This window comes from Coregonus lavaretus (genome assembly GCF_964263955.1).
Source record: "Coregonus lavaretus genome assembly, chromosome: 5".
Taxonomy (NCBI): Eukaryota; Metazoa; Chordata; class Actinopteri; order Salmoniformes; family Salmonidae; genus Coregonus; species Coregonus lavaretus.
This window is the reverse complement of record NC_139992.1, coordinates 42,845,216-42,859,661: the sequence shown is the minus strand read 5'-3', so window position 1 is coordinate 42,859,661 and position 14,446 is coordinate 42,845,216. Positions and strand designations below refer to the sequence as shown.

At 42.7% G+C, this 14,446-nt stretch overlaps 1 protein-coding gene across 1 annotated transcript; it reads right to left on the bottom strand.

The window, feature by feature from the left end:
- Positions 1–936: 936 nt before the first annotated feature.
- On the bottom strand, positions 937–11,902 carry LOC311129397 (KICSTOR complex protein ITFG2-like). Its single transcript, XM_084161681.1, has 11 exons — positions 11,565–11,902; positions 10,933–11,028; positions 10,733–10,774; positions 10,435–10,612; positions 10,139–10,278; positions 9,019–9,173; positions 8,715–8,863; positions 7,148–7,239; positions 6,943–7,060; positions 5,803–5,976; positions 937–1,111 (listed from the first exon to the last, which is right to left on the bottom strand). Exons 1-11 carry the CDS (start codon positions 11,658–11,660, stop codon positions 1,032–1,034), a joined length of 1,320 nt encoding a protein of 439 aa, XP_084017807.1. The 5' UTR covers positions 11,661–11,902; the 3' UTR covers positions 937–1,031.
- Between the last annotated feature and the right edge of the window lie 2,544 nt (positions 11,903–14,446).

Sequence of the window (14,446 nt, the reverse complement as noted above, 5' to 3'; positions counted from 1 at the left end):
CCTCATTTATAATGCATGAGAACCAGAGTAGACAGATTAGAGCCTGATATAGGATCTTCCCTTTGGGAGACAGGGGAATTCCCCTATAGACCCATCCAGCAGTCAGCTAGTGTTTACTTGTTGCCTCTACTTAGAAGTCCTCTGCAATACAAAACTGACAAACAAGAGTACAGTCTTGCTGCCACGGTGATGGTGAAGTTACATAACGCTGTTAGTATTATGTAACATCAGTACCACTCCAGATTTTTGAGGATCAACGATTACAGAACAAAAAGACAGAAAGAATCGGACTAAAATGGCTGACATTTGGGATAACTTACAAGATCAAAAGCCGGGAATTAATATTGGTAGTTGAACCTATCGCTACATTAACTCAAACTGGCACATTGCCTTAGGGCAGGACTCATCATGAGGGGCCTGAACTCATCATGAGGGGCCGCAGTGGCTCGTGGGTCTGCGTACCCATATCCATACTCCCCCCCCCCCCCCCAGCCAATTTCCTGCAATTCTACACATTCCTGCAATTCTACACAGTTTTAATATGATAACTGATGATCAATGGGCCCCACCCCGGTCGGTAATTCGACTATGCTTGCTACAACTTTAGATAGCGATAGATAGAGGCCCTGCATATAACTATCCCGTTAGAAACATTGGTGCAGACATCCTCTTGAATATAGTAGATTAGCATTTTCATTTCATATAACCTTTAATTATACAGGTTATTCACATTGAGATACAATCTCCTTTATGAGCATATATCACTTCAATGTGTCTTCTAGACCCTATTTCTAAACTAGTCTGGTGCATGGAATACAAATAACTATGCCAGAGGGGAGATCTGAGACAGTGAGACAGCATGAAATAGATACAAGCTGAGCTAGGCAAAACAGACACGTTTCATAATAGGATTCTACCAAAAACATGAGACAACTAACAGTCAGTGTGTGATTCAGCCTTTATTCAGAGTATTTACATAAATGAGGAGAAAAGAGAGGGGGGTGGAGAGGAGAGGTGAGGGTCATGTTTGTTTATCCGGCCAGCTTCTTCAGCAAGTGTCCATACAGCGTGTCTCCCACCAGCTCTCTCACGGCCTCCGTGTCCTCGGCATCTGTCAGAGACACAAATGATGGCCATGACCCTTGATCTTTGATCAGATACTGATCATATGACCTGTCTGTCCTCTGGCGGTATGGGAGCCTTCTGATCTAAAGGTTACAGGTTCGAATCCCTCTGAGGGAGCTGGGACTGCTCTGTATTCAACTCTGTCTTTAGTGGGGTTGAGTCAGAGTGGGTTATGAAATGTAGATGAGAGCACTGTTTTAGATGAATAATAAATCACAGCTGAGCCAATGCAGGAGCTCCCTGCTGCTCTGTGAAGCTCTTCTACCTGCATTCACTCACATTTACATTTTAGTCAAACACTCTTATCCAGAGCGACTTACAGGAGCAATTAGGGTTAAGTGCCTTGCTTAAGGGCACAGACAGATTTTTCACCTAGGCGGACTTAGACTGGGGAGTTTAGAATGCATGACAATGGTTGCTTAGTGAAGGTAATGCAGAAACAGTGTGACATCATCATGCAGAAGCAGGATGGCATGCATTACGGATGGCCCATTCACATAGCTGGCCCCTTAATGAAAATGCATTAGGGCAGAATGTTAAATCAATCAAGAGATGCACACAGGTAGTATGTAGTAGCTGCATGTCCTCGCTTTCTTGTTGAGGGTCCAACTTTATAAGTGTTGTTAAAACACATATTTACATAGTAATGACATACTGCAGACAGGTACACAGGTTCACTTAACATAAATGTTTTAGTTTGCAACAGTAAAACACCTGGGAGTGGTGGTACAATGTAAACTATACCATCTGCATGGCAACGCCGCTGAGAAGACACTCAGTCTATTCATTTACTGCTGAAATAAACACAAGCAGAGAGAGATAAAAGTCCCCACAGGTATAACAAATATGCCTCTCTCCTGCATTCTCACACAATGTGAAGTAAGAGAAAAGAAGCTTCTAGATAAACAACATAAAACACACCATAGCTAAATTTACTTTACCCCCTTCCTTGTTATTAAGCAATGACTCATATATAAAATCTCAGTTCTGTCGACAGAGTCAGAGAAGGGGGATGTGTTTGGTTGTTATTTGTGATGGGTGGGTGAAGATGTGTACCATTGTGTGTGGAACTCAGACTTGGTGACAGGCGACAGCTACACACACACAGGCAGCGCTATCTATCAGCAATAAGCTGATGTCACACTGCTAGCTGGGTTTAGCCATAATGACCTCCCTCTCTCTAGCTACAGTAGATCTCGTCTGTCGCTCTTTTTCTCTCTCTAACATCTCCCTCTCTTTGAGCCTCTCCCTCACTCCCTCTCTCTTCCAAACCCTATATTGCCCTCTCCCCCTCTCTTTCTTCCCCACTAACATCACTATCTCTCTCTCTCCCCCTACCCCCTTTCCCCTCCCTCCCTCCCTCACTCTCTCCCAACCCCCTCTCTCTCGCTCTCTCTACCTCCTTTCCCCTCCCTCTCTCTCTCTCTCTCGCTCTCTCCCAACCCCCCCCCCCCCTCTCTCTCTCTCCCTCCTCAGCCCTCGGTCTCCATGACCACTATGTGTCTCATGATGAGTTAGGTAACAGTTCTCTGAAATCGCAAAGAGGAGCACCAACACACCCAGAGGCTCAATTATTAACACATGCTGCAGGAACAGGAAGCTCCGTTCCGGCCATTATTATGAGCCGTTCTCCCCTCAGCAGCCTCCACTGGTGTCAGGTACAGTGGGGGAAAAAAAGTATTTAGTCAGCCACCAATTGTGCAAGTTCTCCCACTTAAAAGATGAGAGAGGCCTGTAATTTTCATCATAGGTACACGTCAACTATGACAGACAAATTGAGGAATAAAAATCCAGAAATTCATATTGTAGGATTTTTAATGAATTTATTTGCAAATTATGGTGGAAAATAAGTATTTGGTCACCTACAAACAAGCAAGATTTCTGGCTCTCACAGAACTGTAACTTCTTCTTTAAGAGGCTTCTCTGTCCTCCACTCGTTACCTGTATTAATGGCACCTGTTTGAACTTGTTATCAGTATAAAAGACACCTGTCCACAACCTCAAACAGTCACACTCCAAACTCCACTATGGCCAACACCAAAGAGCTGTCAAAGGACACCTGAAACAAAATTGTAGACCTGCACCAGGCTGGGAAGACTGAATCTGCAATAGGTAAGCAGCTTGGTTTGAAGAAATCAACTGTGGGAGCAATTATTAGGAAATGGAAGACATACAAGACCACTGATAATCTCCCTCGATCTGGGGCTCCACGCAAGATCTCACCCCGTGGGGTCAAAATGATCACAAGAACGGTGAGCAAAAATCCCAGAACCACACGGGGGGACCTAGTGAATGACCTGCAGAGAGCTGGGACCAAAGTAACAAAGCCTACCATCAGTAACACACTACGCCGCCAGGGACTCAAATCCTGTAGTGCAAGACGTGTCCCCCTGCTTAAGCCAGTACATGTCCAGGCCCGTCTGAAGTTTGCTAGAGTGCATTTAGATGATCCAGAAGAGGATTGGGAGAATGTCAGATTAAACCAAAATATAACTTTTTGGTAAAAACTCAACTCGTCGTGTTTGGAGGACAAAGAATGCTGAGTTGCATGCAAAGAACACCATACCTACTGTAAAGCATGGGGGTGGAAACATCATGCTTTGGGGCTGTTTTTCTGCAAAGGGACCAGGACGACTGATCCGTGTAAAGGAAAGAATGAATGGGGCCATGTATCGTGAGATTTTGAGTGAAAACCTCCTTCCATCAGCAAGGGCATTGAAGATGAAACGTGGCTGGGTCTTTCAGCATGACAATGATCCCAAACACACCGCCCGGGCAACGAAGGAGTGGCTTCGTAAGAAGCATTTCAAGGTCCTGGAGTGGCCTAGCCAGTCTCCAGATCTCAACCCCATAGAAAATCTTTGGAGGGAGTTGAAAGTCTGTGTTGCCCAGCGACAGCCCCAAAACATCACTGCTCTAGAGGAGATCTGCATGGAGGAATGGGCCAAAATACCAGCAACAGTGTGTGAAAACCTTGTGAAGACTTACAGAAAACGTTTGACCTGTGTCATTGCCAACAAAGGGTATATAACAAAGTATTGAGAAACTTTTTTATTGACCAAATACTTATTTTCCACCATAATTTGCAAATAAATAAATTAAAAATCCTACAATGTGATTTTCTGGAAATATTTTTCTCATTTTGTCTGTCATAGTTGACGTGTACCTATGATGAAAATTACAGGCCTCTCTCATCTTTTTAAGTGGGAGAACTTGCACAATTGGTGGCTGACTAAATACTTTTTTTCCCCACTGTAGCTGGACCATCTGTCACTCTGTGAGCACAGCAGCTACTGGCTCCTACAGAGAGGGCCATGCAGAGCAGCAGAGTATAGTACACATGCACACTCACACAGTACATGCATATGCAACACAAACATAAACAGACAGGAAGCTAGCTACTGTATTATGTAGTGCAGTCTATGTCATTCATTAGTGGGACAGGCCAGGGACAGATGGAGATAGTGCTCATGGAGCGGAAAGCTAAGCATGAATAGACTCGACAGCATGTAGTCCTAAAAAACGGAAATGAGTTACCTCTGGTTCGTTTCTATGGGGGAAATGAATGAGGAAAGAATGGGGTTTTGGGATAAACGCCGAAAATAAGGTCTGAGGTTAACACAGGCTTAGAAGTTCCTATACGTTTTGTTCTATGAGATAATATCAGTAAATCATTCATTTACTCATTCATTAATTCATTAGTCAGTTAACATGACCTTCATGAATTACGAAACCTTTAATGTGCTTTACATGCTTTTTAAAATTACATAAATGCTTCAGAATTCACAAAAAGTGACGTTAGCTGATGAAGATTATTTCATAGAACAAAACGTATAAGATCTCTTAAGCCTGTGTTGACCACTGACTTTATTTTCTGCGTTTATCCAAAAACCCTACAAAAACTCATTTTATTTGTCAATAGGCTTTGCCCAACTAACCATGGCAGAGTGCCTACATAAAGACACCATTACTATTGCTCTCTATTCACAATATATACGTATAATATATATCCCCAGTCTGTCCTGTGTATTTCCACCCACATCCTATAATGAGCAGCTGTGTGATGGATTCTCTGTATGTGTCCCTCAGTGCGTGTGTGCGTGCGAGGGTGTGTGTGTGTGTGCGTGCGCATGATTGTGTGTGTGCGTGTGTGATGTGTTTGTGAATCTGGGCATCCCTTTGACAGTGTTTCTAGCCTGCTGAGAGAGAATTCCCCTGGGATAGAGAGAGGGAAGAAGAGAGAGGCAGAGAGAGAGAGAGAGATGAAGAGAGAGTGGTCCCCTGGATTACAGCCCCTGCCTCTAGAAATACTCCAGTCACGCATCAGAACAACAGTCTGCTGGCAGGGACAGGCTTTACATACATTTGGACGAGTTGAGTTAGAGTACATGAATACAGAACTGTAGATGCACTGTTTATGTGTCAGGTAGCATTAGCTGAGTTAATGGGGAACTAAACAAAATGGTGGACAGGCAAACCCAGGAGCTTTCTACCTGGTGCTGCTGTCTAATTCAATTACATTTAAGATCATTTTTGTATTTCGACCTACTTAGTCCACCTGTCGGCTCTCCCTAGTAATGAGCCTGGGGATGAGGTTAGACCTACTTCATTTTTTTCTTGATATGGTTTGAGTGCGAGTAGCTTTTAGGTTTACATTGTTGTTTAACTCCAACTCACCCACTCCCAGTTGCTCCAGCAGGGCCTTGAACTCTGGCCTCTCCTCCAGGACCCTAAGGAGGTGGGTGGGCTCCATGCGCTCCAGCTCCACTCTCCAGTAAACATAAATCTTGTGGTTGAAGCTGACGTACACCAGACAGGGGCTGTTCTTGCCATCCTTACAGGTGTACTGACCTGTTAAACACCAAAATGTAAGGCAGACAACCACAGGGAAGAAGGCCATTTTGAATGGACATAAGCAAATATTCCATGACTAGGGGCCTGAGTTTTCACTAATCACATGTCCTAATCAGGAAAAACTCCAGGCCCTAGTCATTACAGTAAAATATACATTCAGTGACAATAGGAGATGCTTTGAAATGGGATTGTTCAAATCAAATAAATCAAATCAGATTTTATTTGTTACATGCGCCAAATATAATAGGTGCAGACCTTACCATGAAATGCTTACTTACAAGCCCTTAACCAACAATGCAGTTTTTAGTGGACACTGGCCTATAATAACGCGTGTTTCTCAAGCAATGCCAACAGTGGTGAGGCTGAGCTAATGCACTCCAATGACCACAGAGACAAAGCATGGATGACCCCTGAGCGTGTGTTGTTCACACACTGACTCTGATAGCACTAGAATGAAGGCAGTGTGCTTGAAGATTAAGTCCTGTCTGTAGCTCCAACATGGCCTCATCGTTACACATTCTGCATTTATTCCTTGTGTTATTATTCTTTATTTTGTATTCTCTGCGCTGTTGGAAAGCGCCCGTAAGTAAGCATTTCACTGTTACTCTACACCTGTTGTTTACGAAGCATTTGACAATTTTTTTTGGGGGGGGGGATTAGATTATCTTGCCCATTTCTTTAATCCTCGTATTAGATAACAATATGATCTCGCTCTGCTCTCAGAGAGGCACTGGGGCTCGTGCAGAAATTGGAGAGACAGCGTTTGACAGAGAGCGAGATAGACGGAGATCGAGACGATGAAGCTTGTTTATGTGAGCCTGAAGTCCAATACTGCCATCTAATGGTGACATGAGCTGGAAACTGTATTAATACTGTCTATATCATTTGCTTAGTCATCACGTAAATCAGGTGTACATAGGTGAGGGATCTGACAAGAATGAGTGGTTCAGAATGAGATCTCACCTGCACAGAAAGCATTGACGTTCTCGTCAAACTGGAACCGCACCACCATGCGGTTGTGGTCGATGATGTAGGTCTGACCATCCCAGGCACACGCCACCACCTCCTCTCTGCCGTCGCCCTGAAGACAGAGGCACAGTCACAATGTCAAAAACCACACGGGCACAGACAGTCACTATAAAAACGTATATTGTTTTTGTTAACTCACTGTGACGTCCAGCTTCTGCAGAGCAAAGAGCTGGTGATCCACCTGCACTGACCACTTCAACTGCTCTGAACTGTCCATCAGTTTCAGTGTGCCTGGAACAGAAAAACACACAAACACATGATTCACATACTAAAATGACTAACATTCCCCCCGAAAAAAAAAATACAAAATACAAAAAAACAAAACAAAAAAAATACAAAAAAATAATACATTTTATGCTTAATATTGTTAATGGCATCAAGAGTATTGTTTAAACTGCATATTATACGGCAGTCTGAGAAAGAACACAGAACTTAAACAACCCAAGACCTGCAGATCACTGGTTTTCACAGGGTTAAGGAAAACATTAAAGCCATAGAAATGGAATGAATTATTTTTATGGTTATAGCAGCACTCTGAGTGATGGACACCAGCAAAGTAATCTAAATGTCTCCATCCCTGAGTTCGAAGCAAGGAAATAGGGCAAAATTGAAGGTAACCTTTATTCAAAACCATTTCTGTCTCTCAATCTCTCCTGCAAACACCAACAAGCTTTGAATCGAAATCCAAATACTTGGAAAAATCGTCTTCAATTTAAACTGCAACATCATACGTCACCTGTTTTTCCAACCTTAAATGTAGAATTGTTTAAATAAAATGGCTGAAATATGATGTGGTTACATTTCACTATTCCCTCAGCAAAATTCCTCAAACATTGATCCTAATTAGGTCACACAGGCATGTCAAGCCCTCTCTTGGAGCATCATTATTAGCGTATCTGTGACTGGCCCAGACTCTCTAGTAAGATAATCCTATTGGTTCCCCTCTTCTTTAAATATTGATAGTCTTTCCCGGAGCTCACAGGGCCCTCAGCCTGCTCAGCCTGCTCAACCACAACAAACCAGTCTCCTCTGGTAACACAGACCCACAACACCTCCCTCCCTTCTACATGCCTTTCCTAGTTCTGAGTGACCTTGTTAAAAACTTTAATTGGTGAGAGAGTAAGAATGGTCTTCCTTTTCACCTTAAGGGGGCAGCGGAGCAGGCTAGGCAGCTCTGTGAGCTGACAGATACACTGCCTTTCAGACATGTTCAGGTTCTATAAGGAGGATTAATATACAGGGTCATTGCTTTTGAGAAACAGATCAGCCAGGTATCTCCACAACCACAAGTCATATAAACCTTCGATCTGCTCATCATCACTATGAAAAACTCACATAACAGCAGAGTGGAAGTACCTATTATTTTTTTGCTGAGCCCAGTGAGGTTATGATTTTTGGTATTTTATTAGGATCCCCATTAACTGTTGCAAAAGCAGCAGCTACTCTTCCTGGGGTCCACACAAAACATGAAACATGACATAATACAGAACATTAATAGACAACAGCTCAAGGACAGAACTACATAAATGTAAAAAATGTCGCTCATTATTTTAGAAGATAATTGACTGCCGTGTTGTTAACATGTCCTATCTGAACACATCCTCATTAGGATTCCGTTATGAGACGGACTGACTACAAAAGGTCAGTGGTGTAATTAGTGAATGACGCAGCGGTGCTCTTCTGAACAACTTAACTAAGACACTTACCATCTAGAGTGCAGAGGGCAAACAGGCCACATTTAGAGGAGTCTCCTTTGGAGCCTCTGCTTATGCTCCCGATGAGATGAGTGGAGACGTTCTTGTTGTGGATCCGACCAGTGGTCAGATGCAGAATGACGTCTCTGGCGGGACCCTCGCTGTGAAAGACACATTACAAACACAGGACGATACCAACATCAACTGGCACAGCTTATCTATCATTAGACAGCCAAAGCTCTGTTACAAGTCTACTACTGTGTACTGTATGTATCAATATATGTAATAGGTCATCTGCATGTCCAGTGGTCCGTACCTGCCAGGAGTGGGTGGGGCCTCCTCCCCAGGCCCCGCCTCAGAGAAGCCCTGTTGTGTCCATGTGCACAGCAGGATGGCATAGCCACAGCCAGGCTGGGACACCATCAGTTCAGGAAGACCCTCGGGGTCAGGGTTCACTGACAGGCTGTCCACCTGTCACAGGAAGAAATAATGGATTAGAAATAGTAGAGTGTACACTGTACAGGATGTGAAATCATCCAGTGTTTTGTGTGGTTTATATGTAGAGCCAGAAGGGTATCATACGAAGCAGGTTTGCGGAGTTAGTGAGTTAACTTTGGTCAACTCTGAGTTCAACTCGGGATAACCGGTCATAAGAAAGTGGATCACCTTTTAGCCAGGTCAATTTCTATGGCAACGAATCCTTCAGAAGGAACCTGCTACGGGGCAGGCTAACTCACAGATAACTCCACTTACCCTGAATAAAATGACTGAGCCACGAGTTGAGGACCAATTAATGTAAATCAGATTCCTTCCCTCTTGCAAAGATTGAGTCATCATCCCCTTCATTTGATCAAATGTTTTTTGAGTTTTACAAAATAGTCATGTTAAAATATATCATATTACACATTTAGTAATGATAGAATGCATTTTAAACTTCACGCTATGTAACACTTTTGTATGACTTAATAAATAACAAATATAAATAGGAGTGGGAAAAAAGCTGCTTGTGCATTGATAAGCACACCAAAGACGGTATTAACGATTAGTTAGAAATTAAAGACGGCACTTCTAAAAGCCTATTTCACACCATAGCCTGCTGAACTCGCAAAATAACTATTCTTTCATTTTTATTTCTGAACAAATTAAAATGTGGCACTGACTCATTCTTGGATTAATGTTTCAGCATTGTCTCAATTAAGAGTTTGGCTTTCGACTAACCATGAGCAACATGCACGCGCAGTTACAAGCCTGCTAGAGTCAGTGGCAGGCGGACAAACAATATCCACCGTCATAGTATGGACGAAGCCTGAGCTAGAATGTAAAGCTAGCTGAAGCTGGTAAGTTTTAGAAAACCCTGAGTAGATTGCTTCGTAGGATACCCCTCAGGAGTTTTTCAGTCTTTGATTGACATATTCCATGTTTGTGTATAGACCTACCTGTCCCTCCAGAAGCCACTTCTTCAGCAGGACCAGCTGTCCACAGCTCAGGTCTGAAGAATCGGTGGGCTCCTCCCAGCGGAACGCTCTCACCACACGGTCTGTGTAGCCCACTACAAGCTCACTGCGCCCATCCCCATCTGCAAAGCGTGTACACACACACACACACACACACACACACACACGCACACACACACACACACACGGTTGAGAATAAAGCAGTTGAAACAGAAGCAGTCAATTGCATTGAGGTTGCCTACATCTAGGACGAAATGGGTGCAGAACAGAGCGGTTACCTATGTCACTAATAAGGATGACTTTGGTGTTGGCAGGAATGTGCTGAGAGAAGCAGGGCTTCTGGTCATCAGAGAACAGCGCCTCCTGCTGGCTGGATGAATCTGACTTGGCTCCACCCACTGCAGACAGGTCAAACAGGTGAAACCATCCCTCTGCACCCACAGCAACTACAAAGTTCTGATGGATAAGTAAAGGCAGTGAATAGTTAGTGATAGCACTCATTGGATGCAAGGGGGAAATTACACAGAAATATTCCTCATCTGACTCGAGGACTATGCACAGTTTTTGCACACTCACCCTTCCTTTGTTGCAGATGTCTCCAACACCAACACAGGTGAGCTAAAAAAGAAACAAAAAAGATAACTCATTAAATATTTGTCTAAATCTGCAAAAATAACAATAGGCAGTGGTGTTCAAATTACCTCTTTTATGCCACAACTGTGCCGACATTTAAACTCAAAGAAGGGTGATCAAATGCCCTCTAAACAGCCACTTACCATGCCCACACATGTTCTCGTGATCCAAGGCTTGGAGTCATCATTCTTGTACACATGCAGCTTTCCACTGGTGTCACCCACGATAAGTTCATTCAGCTGTTAAAAAAGAATAACACAGTTAATGTCAACGTTTTGGTGTCAAGGCCATGGGTACAGTCACAGTCAGGACATTCTCTTTCCATAGATATAAGACATGTTGTGATAAATATGTTGAAGGTCAAGGAACGTGATAGGAGTACTGTTATGACATCTACTATTTCACTCTTGCCCCTCTTATCGTGACTGGAGGGAATGAGTCAGAGACCCTCTAAAGCAGGAGTTGCTATTTACAGTACAGGGACTAGAAAGGCACAGCTGGACAATGAATGGGGAAGTGGAGAGTGGGTAGAGCAGTCTATGACTTCTGCATTTTTTTTTATATGTTGCCACATAGGTGGGGGAAATAACTGATTAAAAAAACAAGTTGATACATGTCATTGGTAGGCCTTCAATATGTATAACTGGCCCTAGGAGGTGGATACACTAACACCGTGAGCATTGAGACTACACACATTTTTGCAAGGATTGCCAATGTCTGAAAACATGGACACAAGGAAAGTCCCTGAATAATTGTTTAGCTGCTGATACTTTACCGAGTCATTGTCCGCATCACCAAGACAAATTGCATGAGGGAAAAGGGTTCCAGTGAAATCCAAACTAACACGCTGAACATAGCTCAAGGACCGCATATCACCAGATAACAGTTTGACAGCTGAGCTGGACACAGACAGATGCAATTTGCACCATCAAAATGCAAGTTAGAGAAACGTCAAGTAGTTAGCTGTGTTAAAGCGTATATTTAAGCGTTGCTTCTGCTTTTACATTTGGCATGATAACTATTATTAACCATAACCATTAAAAACAACAGAAAGCTGAGCTGAACCTGTAAAACGTGCCTGTTTGTACGCTCTTCCTTAAACAAAGCACACGTGACAAAAACAGTACGGTAAGTTACTTGAGACAAGCTTCACGCGTTTTGTAATTTGCGATTCGTATGGTCAAGTGGAGATATTTATTGTAATCCTACATATATCGTTTGTTAATGAGGAAAAAAATAAAAAATTCAACAGCCAATGTTATTTTATAAAATAATATCTGCATTTGTATTTATGCACAAATACTGAATCCCACCTAGCTGATTATTAAATTGTTCATAATATAGCCTAATGTCACATTCACATGTAGCTTAGTAATTCCAGAATATTATATGAGTGTAAATGATCAATTATAATGTCAGTAAACTAAAAGCATAACGTGGTAGACTGCTGTGGGCATTAACCAAAAGGTTTAAAAACTCAGTACAACTGCCGTTAAGTGGTTACTCATCGGGTTGCATTTGGGTGAAGCACTGTCAATCCTCTAGAGGGTGCTGCAGTACAAGACAAGAATATTTTCCAACTATTTCACCTCATCCATACTGTCTAGGGACCCAAGGCCCTTCTGACCCATATGACCCTTTAAGTGAGGAACACAAGCCAGCATTGGTTTGCCTATATATTAGGCCTACATGTTTGAAAGGCCTACATTTGTTGGCATATTCTCAGAAGTGTGGAGTAATTTCAGTGCACACAACAGCATGTGGATATTTACTGCAGCAGAGCAGCTATTTTCAGTGATCTCTCTCTCTCTCGCACGCTCTCTCTCTCTCTCTCTCTCTCTCTCTCTCTCTCTCTCTCTCTCTCTCTCTCTCTCTCTCTCTCTCTCTCTCTCTCTCTCTCTCTCTCTCTCTCTCTCTCTCTCTCTCTCTCTCTCTCTCTGTATGTGTGTGTGTGTGTGTGTGCCAAACAACTGGCTAGGTACTGCTATTTTTTAGACTTTATGGGCAGCCTAGCAATGTGGAGGAGAAGTTGCTTTTTGTTGCATCAAAGACCTTTGAAATGTTTGAACCCTTTATGATGTACCGGTAATGTGATTTGTGGATTCAAATAAAGTATTTAAAATGTGTGTGTGTGTGAGTGTGTGTGTGTGTGTGTGTGTGTGTGTGTGTGTGTGTGTGTGTGTGTGTGTGTGTGTGTGTGTGTGTGTGTGTGTGTGTGTGTGTGTGTGTGTGTGTGTGTGTGTGTGTGTGTATGTGTGTGCATGTGTGTAAAGAGCAGAACAGGTAGTCACGACCCATTAAACAGCTGCACATCACTGGCCACAGACAGGATTGAATGATTGTCCACGTCGACTGTAGGGAATTTCAGATAAATATTCAGTTCAGCATCTATTCAATAGGCTAACTGCTGAGAGAAGTTGATTCAGATTGCTCAGATGCCTTGTGATGGCATGGTTCATTACCATTCACTCCAGATGTTCTTGACAGGTCTCATGAATTAATCAAATGCATAGCACAACACTTTTCTTCAACTCAATCAGTAAAACGTCACAAAAGTAAATGTTGAAATACGTCACCAAAGGCATCAGATAATGTTTAAAGTAGCTTAATTTAAACATCCAAAACTTTCAAAATATATGCTAGCTAGATGACACTGTACTATGCTCCACTTCAAATGTCTTATTTCAGATATGGTCTTTCATCTAAAAACTCTAGTTTGGCAAACTTGAATAGTTCATGCAGCTGAATACAGGCTATGCCCTTCAAACTTTTTTATTTAGACATATTCATTTATTGAAATTGTTAGTAAAGATACATTTGAGTTTTGATAACCGTGATCACTGTGTTTGTATTTACCTTCTAAATGCATTCAGTGGGGGCTTTTCACTTTATTGTAAGACTGCTATGTTGTAATGCACCTGCAGAAATGATACAAAGAAGAGTCAGTGCCATGGGCGACCCCAAACGACCACAGTATATAAAAAAACCCACCACAATTTAGTTTTAACAGCTAACAAATTGAAAATTAATCCCGCATATCACATATGGGTTATTTCCCAGGACAAATGGGCCCTTATGAGTTTTATTTATGATGTCTCAGTGAACTCCAAAAGCAGAAAGACAGAGGTGTTTCAATGGAGACTCAGGCGCCCAGATGTCATATTAATTATTACACTCGGCTATGACTGGAACCCTCGAATAGAGGGAGCGCTTTGCCTGCCTCTGGAAGATCTGCAGTGGAAAAAAAGTCTTTACAAAGCGCTAATTGGACTCTGGAACCGCACTGACAGGGCATGGTAGATAGGTTTCAGAAAGCCGACGATGGCGAGGGGGCTGGGGGAAACTGAATAGAACCCACGCTTCTTTTCTAAACTCTCTTGCTGTGCCAAAAAGGGGAGTAAAAAGAAAAGAAAAGTTGGTGGGGGCTGGGTTCTTCAATGCAGGCTTGATTTTGAATGCCACAGCCAACACAGAAAAATTTCACAATTTACCCCCTCCCCTCAAACACACACACACACACACACACACACACACACTCATCCCCATAAGTGGAGTCGGTTGGTTTTGTTCTGAGTGAAAGACATGTTCTATTATGCTGCCTTTTAAAAGAAAACAAAATTGTCGAAATACACTGTGTCGAGTCTATACTGTAACAAA

What these genes read in the sequence shown, in the direction of transcription:
- LOC311129397 (XM_084161681.1), bottom strand. Translation starts at nt 11,660, where the DNA reads ATGCGGTCCTTGAGCTATGTTCAGCGTGTTAGTTTGGATTTCACTGGA. An exon ending in CGTCAATGCTTTCTGTGCAG is followed by an intron (nt 5,977 to 6,942) that starts GTGAGATCTCAT and finishes GGTGTTTAACAG; the next exon opens with GTCAGTACACCTGTAAGGAT. An exon ending in GCTGGAGCAACTGGGAGTGG is followed by an intron (nt 1,112 to 5,802) that starts GTGAGTTGGAGT and finishes TGTCTCTGACAG; the next exon opens with ATGCCGAGGACACGGAGGCC.